Raw genomic sequence first — 10,802 nt, 5'->3', positions numbered from 1 at the left:
ACAACATCTTTGCTTTGGTACACCGAGGAATGATTAAATCTTTGCTCCAGTCCTAATGGAAATGCAAATCTAATCTTCAAACTGGTTGGTGACGCTCCCGTGAAGATTAACTACCTCAAACTGTTTATCTGACACAGTCACATATAAAACAAATGTCCATGTCACCCTAACCCACTTCGTATATTCTGAAGTTTGAAAGTTCCCTTTTTGCAGCTGCACTGATCGGCACCTGATGGTGATGAGGATGACATGGAAGAAGCGCTGGGGGTGTTTGATAGTTTACTTGGCAGTGTAATCTCACCCCTATTTAAACTCACAGAAATTAGCAATTCGAATGACTGATTTTAATAATGCGCTCACTCCACCACGTATATGATGTGTCTGTATAGTCTGTGGCTTAAATGCGGTTTCTCTAATTGAAGTTTCTGCTAATGAAATGAAGCAGAAAGAAAGCATTATTCCTCGGACACCTGCAGTGTCAGTAGAGAAACTGATGTCTGTGCATTGTCATTGTGTTCTCTGGCGTCATCTAGTGTCGAAAAATAATATTGTCTAGGATTGCTTTTGTTTATTCAAAGCATATTTATCTTTTCAAACCTACTTCAATAGCTTTTAAACTGTCCCTATGAAGACCTTTCCAATCAGTTAATATATAGTGATTAAAACTGATCGCTATCACACCAAGAAAATACTTTAAAACAAGGTTTTTATTACTAAGCATTACTAAGTGTATAGTTTGCTAATACAGACTATAACAAATAACAAATATACTTGACTGTATATAGCTTTGCTAAGTATGTTGATTTCTCTTTCATGTGACTGTAAAACCAGATAGTAAAAAAGACATGAAAAAAACAGGCTGAATGATGTACCACAACAAATTTAAAAATAAAATGACCAGATGTTACAAGGATGTGAAAATTTGGGTTGAAACTCTATTTTGGGGAAATGGGTCCATATCAGGGAATTATTAAAAAAGTACAGTGACATTTTTATTTACACTAAAAACAACAGTTATGTTCAGCATGATCACATAATCCATATATGTTTGCACAATAGTAATGATAAAGTATATTTATAAGTATAAAACGTTCTACTTGCTATTTAGTCTTGGCATTATGATAATCCTAATACAAGCAGACATCATTTACCGTCATTTACTTGCCAGATTACATTAGCTTGATGACAGAGTATAAAAGCATAGTGTGTGTAAAGTTTTTTCAGCTACAGAAACCCACTCACAATTGTGCTTTATATGTATACACCATTACTGCTGCCCTTGCCTGACTTTTGAATTCTTGATTCTTTATATTGTATGAAAAGAGGAGTGTGTGGAACTGGATGAAAACTGGAAAGGGTTGTGGAGTTATCCGTATTTGTCAGTAAATATGGCGTGGTGTTCTGGCTCATGTACAATGAGTTCTCTGGTGTGTACAGGCTTCCAACGTCATTAGCATTCTGCATAGAGGAATGGTAAGTCATGCTACCTTGATGCAACAGTGGTGCATTCACAGGCAGACTCAGATTATAAACAACAGGAGGGTTGATTAATGCTCCATCATGTGTCATTAATCGAGGGGCATTTTGGAGTGCCAGAGCTTGTTGTCCAACAGAGCCACTGTTCTGCAGAGAAGGCTGGTATGCAGTCGATCGGAGACTAGAAACCCTGGAGATGGGATATGTCAGTGGACAACCGTGCAAATTGGCTGGGTAGTAGACATCAAATGAGCCTTTGTCTGACGGCAAATGGCGGCAAACAAACAACATAGCAGAGGCAAAAAGTAAGGCGCCGCTCACCCAGCCAATGTAGAGAGCTTCTCCCAGTTCCCTCCTCTGAGCATCAATCAGCAAAGGATTGTAAAAATCTCTAATGATGATATGGCCTGTCCATGATACAGGGATAAAGACACAGATGCATGCCATAAGCTGCAAACCACCTGCAACCATCAGGATTACTGTCTTTACCCGGTGACCACCTTGAAAACAGGAACTACACCGCATTCCTGCCAGACCCACAAGGAACCCCAGCCCTGACAAGGCCAGAGAACAGCACATAAGACCCCTGGCTGCTTGTAATTCAGGTGGCAGGATCAGCAATGAGTCATACACCTTACACTGCATCCTGATGTTGGCTTGTCTGTAGCAGTTCATCCACAAGCCCTCCCAGAGAGTTTCCATCACAATTATGTTTGGTCCAATGAAAGCTGTCACCTTCCACATAGGCATGCCGGTAGTAACTGCTGCCCCCGTCAGCCCGATCAGGCCAACACACAATGCGGCTATCTCAGAAACACCGTGAACCATCGTGCAGTGTACAAGAGTCTGGTTGCGTCCAATTTAGAAACAATGAAAGCTCAGCTAGTATGCTGTAAGAGATGGTTTGTTATGGGAAAATGCTTTGCCGCCACCTGGTTGGCCGACATTGATAGGGGTAAAGACGATCTCTACTTGTTTGGTGTTTATGGTTGCCCTGGCTCTACTGCTGTGTCTGGGCGGACAACTTCTCCAGCAGTAAACACTAACAGGACAATACCGGAAAAAGTTCACAGTGTCAGAAAGTTTGGTCTCTTGTTACGTTTTTATTCCCCATAGTTAAATGAGATAAAAACTAAGAAGCAAACAAATATACAATGTAGTAAATAAGCTCCTGCACTGCTCCTGTTGTCCACAGGAGAGCAGAGATCACTTTCAAGGTGAGAAGGAGAAAGTGAGCTTACATCACACAGTTCAAATTGATTGTTGAGTCTAAGGTATATATTTTTATAAATCACAAGTCAACATAACATACAACATGTTGATATATATTCCACATTTGTGTAATTTCAGGGCTGGTTAGTAGGCATGACATGTCATGTGTATTGCTGTTTAGTGTAACCTTAAGCAACAACAAATATACCACTAAATACTTCCAGTATGATACAGCAATGACATATTGCATCCAATGTGATTTGGAGATTCTATAACTCAAATTGCAATGCAATTGAAATACAATTTACCTTTAAGCTCAAAGTGAAATGAGGTGACCTGGTAATTTCACATATAATGTTTTATACTGAACAGAAATATAAATGTTCTCTTATTGTTCAAACATATGTTGCTAGAAACAACCAAGAAATCAACTACACAAGAAGTAGAAACAAAGGTTTCTGTTTCCGTACACAACATGACTGTTAAATTCTTGATCTCACATGATCATTATGTCAGGTGGACTGAACAACACCAAACATTCTCTCAGGTTAATTTGCCTGTGAGTCTACATCTTTAACAAACAGTCTCAACCCTGCATGTCATGTTTACTCAACCCATAAGTTAATTTCCAAGTACTCCAGGGAGGGAACATAAAAACTCACAGTTGTGGTTAAATGGGCATATACACAACATTTTGAGTTTCAGACACCTGTGCCATCCTCACACACCCACTCACCACCAGTATGGCTTTTATTCTTCTAATCATAGCACACCTGCTTTGGTTTTGCCATTTTGCTACAAGTGTGCCACTCTATAAAACTAGCTGAAGCTGGTAAATTTTGAGGATTCAATAAAGCCTTTGTACATGACGGTGTTTTTTGTTTGGATTTTTTTGCTTTTTGTTTTTGTGTTCAGGGGTGCAGGGTTAATATAAGTAATGCTAGAGGTTGAAAGATATTAGGTTACACAGCTCAGTTGTGCCGTTTTAGCAGTAAACACAGAATTGTGCCACATTACTCGGAGATAAAGGTGGAATAAATTGTTACATTCAACATACACATACAAAAATTTTACCCTAGTATACAAAAATTAATAATAATGTTATACAACACGCATAAAAGTAATGTATTGGTTTACATAGGTATGTTGTGATGTCATAGCTTGATATCAAGTAACCAGTAACTAGTGCTCTTTAACAAGATCTTTAACAAGCTAATATTAAGTACTTGGGTTCTAAATGTATAAACAACGTATCAAATATAGGATTTAAAATGGACATATGAATCAGACTGGTTTGTATTCACAGTAAATGTATTCATTGAAATGTATATTTTTAAACCTCTAATACAGTTATTTGATGTGTCCATAGTTCCAAGAAAATCCACATCAAAAAGGAAATTTTTTTGACCATGATTGTTCATCATTACCTCAGTCAGTGTTCAGAGATAAGCTACGCTGCTGCGTACGGAGGGGTGTCTGGAGTAGTAGCTGTAGTTAGATGATGGGTGCCTTGACAGCACTGGTTGAGCTTGGGGAAGTAGCACCAGCTGCTGAGGCTGTAGAGGCTGTGGAGGATACGGCATGTAGGTACTGGGCCTGGAGTATATGTACCTTTCTGAACCTTTGCCTTCAGACTGAAAATTGCAAAAAGCAAGTATGCATCCTCCAGCCAACAAGAAAGCGGAGGCCACCCAGCCAATGTACAGAGCCTCTCCAAGCTCCCTGCGCTGGGCGTCGATCAACAAAGGGTTGTAGAAATCCCTGATGATGGCATGTCCTGTCCATGACACAGGAATAATAACACAAAGGCAAGCCATTATGACCAGGCTTCCTGCAATGATGAGGACCATACGCTTAGCTCTGTTGTTTCCGATACATGATGTGCACTGCATCCCCATCAAACTAATCAGCAGACCAAGGCCAGCCAGTGCCAGGGCGCAGCACATGAGCCCTCTTGCTGCTTGGAGGTCAGGGGTTAGGGCCAGAAGAGAGTCATACACCTTACACTGCATCCTGATGTTGGCCTGCTGAAAGCAATTCATCCATAGACCCTCGTAGCGAGTTTCAAACACAATGATGTTTTCTCCAATGAAGGCTGTCACTCGCCACATCGGCATCCCAGTGCTGGCCGCCGCTCCTATCAGCCCAATCACAGTCAACACCAGACCAACTATCTCGAGTGCTGAGTTGGCCATCCTGTTTAACTCTTACTCTTACAAGGACATATGTACTACACAGTCCAGACACAGTGCGACTGTAATAGGAAGCAGTAGCATGGAGTGGCTTTGCATCCCAGTGGAGGAGGAGGAGCAGGATGATATTAACTGCACTGTCTCCTCCCTGTTGACAGAACAGTAGAATGGGAGGGGTGGGAATAACAAGCTGTTGCTAAGAAACAGAATCCCCCAGGACTTTTTTTCTTTGTACACCTAACCTGGCAGCTTGCTCTAAGCTGCCATTTTGTTTATTCATAAGTTTCAATTTACATTCTCGGATCCCACTTTACGAGGAAGCTTAAAAGAAAAAGGGTATTTATTAACAAGGAAGAAATTTTAAACACTCACCAAGTCTGATATAAATAAGTTATGTTATTAAAATAGTAAAATAGGTGTAACAGCTACAGGTTCATAAGCATAATCAGGTCTGGGGCTTAATCTGGTCTCTGTCTAATTTGAACTAAAATTATAGAGGATACAAGGAGTGTAACTTAATTAATGATAAGTCTAAAGACACACAATATTAGCAAAACGTTTTTCAGAGTTCTTTTGGATTTAGGTTTTTTAGGCCTCTAGTGTCAATGTCAGTATTGGATTTCATGTCTGGATTTCTTGTGTGTCTCTTGTATCTTAGAAAAAGCGCAGCAGGTCTTTCATTGTTGATAGAACTGAGTTAACCATCTGGTTTTACCAGTTTAGGCACATTTCCTCTGACAATAGAAACAACAGTAGGTGGTTTTGAAATCCAGGCAATCAAAAAAAAAAAAAAGCTTTTGCAGGAAGTGAGACAATTGCCTCAGCAATAATTTATCCTTAAATCTTGACCAGATTTGTCACGTAATCACGAAACAGAAATAAAAACAAAAGTCTGTTTTTCCCCTCGACATATCCCTTTATTAGAAACTCAGGTGACCTTACATTAAGGTCAGCATTTAGAAAATGTATGTACATTAACAACAAAATCTCAACAGCAAACATAAATCATCAGGAGGTATTTTATTTCGAAAATACCTAGTGCATAATTTGTTCTCAAAGAGCATATCAACAGAGGCTGTTAAGACAGACATCAACACATAAACTAACACAGACTAAAAATTCTGAATGAGTGACCTAAGAGTGTGAGATAAGCATATGAATATAAACAAATAATACAGTGATTCAGTACAGTTAATGATCAGTTCAGTTCCAGGATGAATTTCAATCTCCTCTGAAAAAATAATGAAACTTTTGCCATTTCCAGTGACAACCTTTGGTCATATTTGGCAATAGACTCTCCTCTTTAAAATATGCCAAATCTTGGCGAGTCTGAAATTTTAATTATTTGATTTCTCTCACTAGTACTGACTTGGTGCATATACCACAGATCCTGGTGGGGGTACAGAGTAAGCAGGCTGGTAGGTGTAGGCTGGCTGGTATTGGTATGCAGGTTGATAGATATTTGCCCCTCTGTTGTACACAATCCTCTCTTCTGGGTCCTGAGTGTGGGGAGCATGACGGCACAGCAGGATCACTCCAGCACTGAAAAGCAAGGCTGCAGTCACCCAGCCAATGTAAAGAGCCTCCCCAAGCTCATTACGCTGGGCATCGATCAGCAGAGGGTTGTAGAAATCCCGGATGATGACATGGGCAGTCCAGGACACTGGGATCAGGGTAGTGACACAGGCCATGAGAAACAGACAGCCTCCAGCTACAAGAACAACATGCTTGGTGCGTGCCCGATGGTCCACCACTTTGGTACACTTCATCCCCACTGCTGAAACGATGAGGGCAAACACAGCCAGCGCAACTGAGCTGCACATTAGACCCCTAGATGCCTGGAGCTCTGGGGGTAGAAACAGCAGTGAATCATAAACCTTGCACTGCATCCTGATGTTGGCTTGTCTGTAGCAGTTCATCCACAAACCCTCCCAGCGGGTCTCCATGACAATGATGTTTGCCTCGATGAAGGCTGTTACTTTCCACATCGGCAGGCCTGTCACACATGCCACTCCGATCAGTCCAACAAAACCAATGATGAGGGCCACTACCTCACAACAGATGGCGTTACGACGTTTCCTCTTTTCGATTCTCTTTTTTTCTTCATAAACGGAGTCTTGATAATCCGAATAGGCCTTGGCTTGCTTCTCGTCATAGTAAGAGCCTGCGTAAGATTGAGGTGGCTTGGTGTAGCCACTGTAAGTAGTGTAGGTGGCCATAGCGGCTATGACACCAACAGCCAAAGGTGAATCTTTTAACTGCACTCCCACAGTTCAAGAAACAATTCTGAGTAGAAGAGCAAGTCAAGGAACTTATACACTCGCAAGAAATGCTAATGATGCAACCCTACTGGTTTAGCTGCTTTACAGCCATCAGATAGTTGAGGCCACACCACAGTGCTGCTTGCAAATGTAAATACAACTGCCTACTAATACAACTACTACTACTAACAAACATTTGGTCTAGTGATTAAAAACACTGAACACATGTAAAATAAAGTCACAGCTGATCAAAGTGTGTTTCCTTCATTTTAAAGTTTGACCAGGAGACATTTAAACACATTTTTAATGCTATACAGAAGAATTGAAGAGGACAAATAATAAAGTAGAACTTAAGAAATGCAGAACATTTCATTATCATTACTGGTTGAAACTTAGGCTAAAAATGAACCAATTAAATGTGTGGCCTATTCATGTATAAGTTAAAAACAATTCAATTTGGACAGTATTAGGTGAAACATAAAAACTGCAGTTTTTCATGTGGATTAATTTATGTATGTGGTGACCACACATGTGTGTAGGTTACAAATTTGTGGTCTCTCAGACTGAAAGCTGATAAGATGGTCACAGTTTCAAACTGTCTCCTTCTTCCATTTATGTCACCTGAGCTGATTAACTTGAGAGGGATTGGTTTTGTGTTGTCAATTTGCCAGCAGTTCCTACAATGTCACTGCAAAAATGAAGTGATCCTGTTCTTTTAAACAGAGAGAAGTGGTTTTGTAAATAGTTGCTGCATGGGTTGACTGTGTTTTTACTATTTTGCTGCATTTACTTTAATTGGGACAATAATAAAACGAATAGTAGGAGAGGGATCTGGGATCAATCAAACAGGCAAATTAATATAGATATGTAATATAATCAAAGCTTTATTGAACTGTCTCTTGATTAGGCTGCTCTGAATAATTGGTCATGACAAATCACCAGTAGGATCCAGAACAATTGAGCATTTAAGTGACAGAATCTACACAATAAACACAATTCAAAAACTTCTGTTGTTAAATACATTAAATTGACAGTGGATATGTACATACAGTAACAAACATCACTGCAGTGCTTTACAGTGGTGAAGGGTTTGGGCAAGCAATGCAATGCTGATGAGAATCATTTATAGTGCAATAAAAATACAAAGTACATTAATCATTCAAACGGTAACATTGATTAAAGTGTGCACATATGTTTCTAATGTTAGAAACATGTAAAGTGGATTATGCACAGCGCAGGCAGTACAATACAGTTGTTTACAGTTGTTAGAGTTTCTTATACGTATTCTTGATGCTTATGAAGGCTGGATGGCGTCCTCTCTAGGTAAACACTGCCTTCTTTCTGTACATCTCTGTCTGCCATAAGGTGCATGTCAATGCTGGGCTGTTTCTCCTTTGACATACGTTTGTTGCAGCTGTATAGAAGGATGATCCCAGTGATCAGCAAAATTGCAGCGGTGCCCCAGCCAACAAAGAGTGCCGCCCCCAGTTCCTTTTTCTCAGAATCCACCACCTCTGGGTTATAGAAATTTCTGATGACAGTATGGCCCACCCAGCTGACAGGGATAAGTGTGGTCAAGCAGGACAGCAGATACATCACTCCACCTATAGCAAGGATGATGTTCTTTTCCTTTGTGTTGTCACCACAACAGTTGCTCTTTTGAGTGCCACATATTGTGATGAGCATTGAGATGAGGACCAGAACTATGGAGACACACATGAGCCCCCTAGCTGCCTGCAACTCTGGTGAGAGAATGAGCAATGAGTCGTACACCTTGCACTGTATCCTGATGTTAATCTGTCTGTAGCAGTTCATCCACAGGCCCTCCCAGAGTTCTTCCATGACAATGAGATTGGCACCGATGAAGGCAGAGACCCTCCACATGGGCATGGCAGTGGCAGCTATTGTCCCAGACAGACCGATGAAGCCCAGGACCAGGGCTAAGACCTCCAGCTTTGCTCTCATGGTTCAGAGGAGAGTGTGTTTTCGTCTCTTGTCTGTCAAATAATGTAGACTGTCCAACCACTCAGTTTTACAGAGCGTTAAATATGTGATCATATCTTTCCTGCAATGCTGTCATACTGGTTTGTATTGACATGACCATGATTGTTAACCATACTTGAGGTGCAACTCCATAAAACTACTCTGCATTTGTCTTTAATTTGTTTTCTGAAAACCAAACAAGTGTTAGACATTGCTCGTCATGCATGACAAACATCCATGAATAGAGTATGACTATTCACTAGGAAAAACACTGCAAGATCTGTTTTGGAAACTTTTGAAGTTTACATGGTCATCTGTAATACATGTGATGTTGCAAAATATTCAGCTGTTTACATTTTATAAATAGCACATTGCAAAGGAAACGTGATGTGATAAAGTCAGATGGAAAAACAAGGACAGTATCAAAACATTAGATATATAATTTCTTTTTTTTTTAATCAGTCAGCACTACTGGACTGGAATACATTACTGGCTCACTGTTTTCTTGCCGACACACAAGCAACATTTATCACACATGCCACCCAGATTTTCACAACCTAACCATTAATTCTGTCTGTATGATGAGGCTGGTGTATGTATCAAGTAACATTTAAGCAGCGCAATATGATGTGGCCATTGTATTGTATAATATGTTTTTTAGAAAACAGTTTGTAATAGATGTGGAAGCTCATACGTTGATTTATTGTAAGGATCATTAAAGAATTGACATAGTGTTCCTCATTTAAGTAAAATATAAATACATTTCCACTTTGGCTGTAGGAGCTAATTGGAGGTAACATCACTCCTCAGTCATTCTGCAGGTAGGGGGGTTTCATTTGCTTTAACTAAGAGTAAACATTCTTTAAATATGACTTCAGGACACGCTGTAATTGCAGCTGGGTAGGAAGCATTCCAAAACAATGAGAGATTTCCAAAACCTTAGCAAGAGCCACTCCTTTATTCAGACCTTAGTTAGTATAGAAGAGATAACACCCTGTTGAAGTAGGAGAGACAGAAAGGGAGAGAGCAGGAGAGGTCAAAAAACAGGAACAGAAACTGAAAAGCCTGTTGAACAGGTTTTCTGACTGATACTCTCACCACATCCTCTTGCTTTAAAGGTAAACAGAAATGCTCATACTATATGGATGTTCTTTGGCCTCCATATTCAAGGTGGCAATTCAATATTCACTTCAGTTTGATAATTGTAGAATAAAGATAAATTAGTTGCATTTCATGTTGCCATGAATTTTTTGTCTCATTACTCACATCTGCAGGTGAAACAGCATCTCAGTAGGTTGCATTTTCAAATTGTCACCGCCCTTTTGGTGTCAAAATTCAAATGGAAATGCAAGCTGATAGTCGTCTCATCAAGGCGTGTCCCATCAGCATCTGGCAAGCCCCACCCCCACTCTGCCTGTAACTGGGTAAGCCAAACCGAAAGTAAATGATTAAAAACAATTATCATTAATCAAAATAATGAAAACTGGAATTAGTACTGAGTTGCCACTTTGTATATTGAATTGTCAGTTCTATAGAATTACACATCAAATTGTCAATTGCAAAAATAATCCAAAAAATAAATGAAGGGACCAAAAAACTTCGATAGATATTAAAGTTGTATGGTCAAATGGCTCAAACTTGTAATGTGAAGTAATTTCTACAGATATTTGACCTCTAA

General features: G+C 39.9%; 4 protein-coding genes across 4 annotated transcripts; all 4 read right to left on the bottom strand.

The window, feature by feature from the left end:
- Positions 1–1,251: 1,251 nt before the first annotated feature.
- On the bottom strand, positions 1,252–2,304 carry LOC113134854 (claudin-8-like). The gene has a single exon (XM_026314400.1). It carries the CDS (start codon positions 2,302–2,304, stop codon positions 1,252–1,254), a length of 1,053 nt encoding a protein of 350 aa, XP_026170185.1.
- Positions 2,305–2,739: 435 nt separating this feature from the next.
- Positions 2,740–4,966, bottom strand: cldn8.1 (claudin 8.1). The gene has a single exon (XM_026313209.1). It carries the CDS (start codon positions 4,881–4,883, stop codon positions 4,128–4,130), a length of 756 nt encoding a protein of 251 aa, XP_026168994.1. The 5' UTR covers positions 4,884–4,966; the 3' UTR covers positions 2,740–4,127.
- An 824-nt stretch (positions 4,967–5,790) lies between these two features.
- On the bottom strand, positions 5,791–7,194 carry LOC113122171 (claudin-8-like). The gene has a single exon (XM_026293274.1). The coding sequence runs from the start codon at positions 7,097–7,099 to the stop codon at positions 6,239–6,241; it is 861 nt and encodes a 286-aa protein (XP_026149059.1). The 5' UTR covers positions 7,100–7,194; the 3' UTR covers positions 5,791–6,238.
- An 813-nt stretch (positions 7,195–8,007) lies between these two features.
- LOC113125026 (claudin-17-like) lies at positions 8,008–9,282 on the bottom strand. Its single transcript, XM_026298283.1, has one exon. It carries the CDS (start codon positions 9,104–9,106, stop codon positions 8,417–8,419), a length of 690 nt encoding a protein of 229 aa, XP_026154068.1. The 5' UTR covers positions 9,107–9,282; the 3' UTR covers positions 8,008–8,416.
- Between the last annotated feature and the right edge of the window lie 1,520 nt (positions 9,283–10,802).

This window comes from Mastacembelus armatus, chromosome 13, assembly GCF_900324485.2.
Source record: "Mastacembelus armatus chromosome 13, fMasArm1.2, whole genome shotgun sequence".
NCBI lineage: Eukaryota > Metazoa > Chordata > Actinopteri > Synbranchiformes > Mastacembelidae > Mastacembelus > Mastacembelus armatus.
The sequence above is the reverse complement of the archived record's forward strand: the minus strand, read 5'-3'. Positions and strand labels throughout refer to the sequence as shown.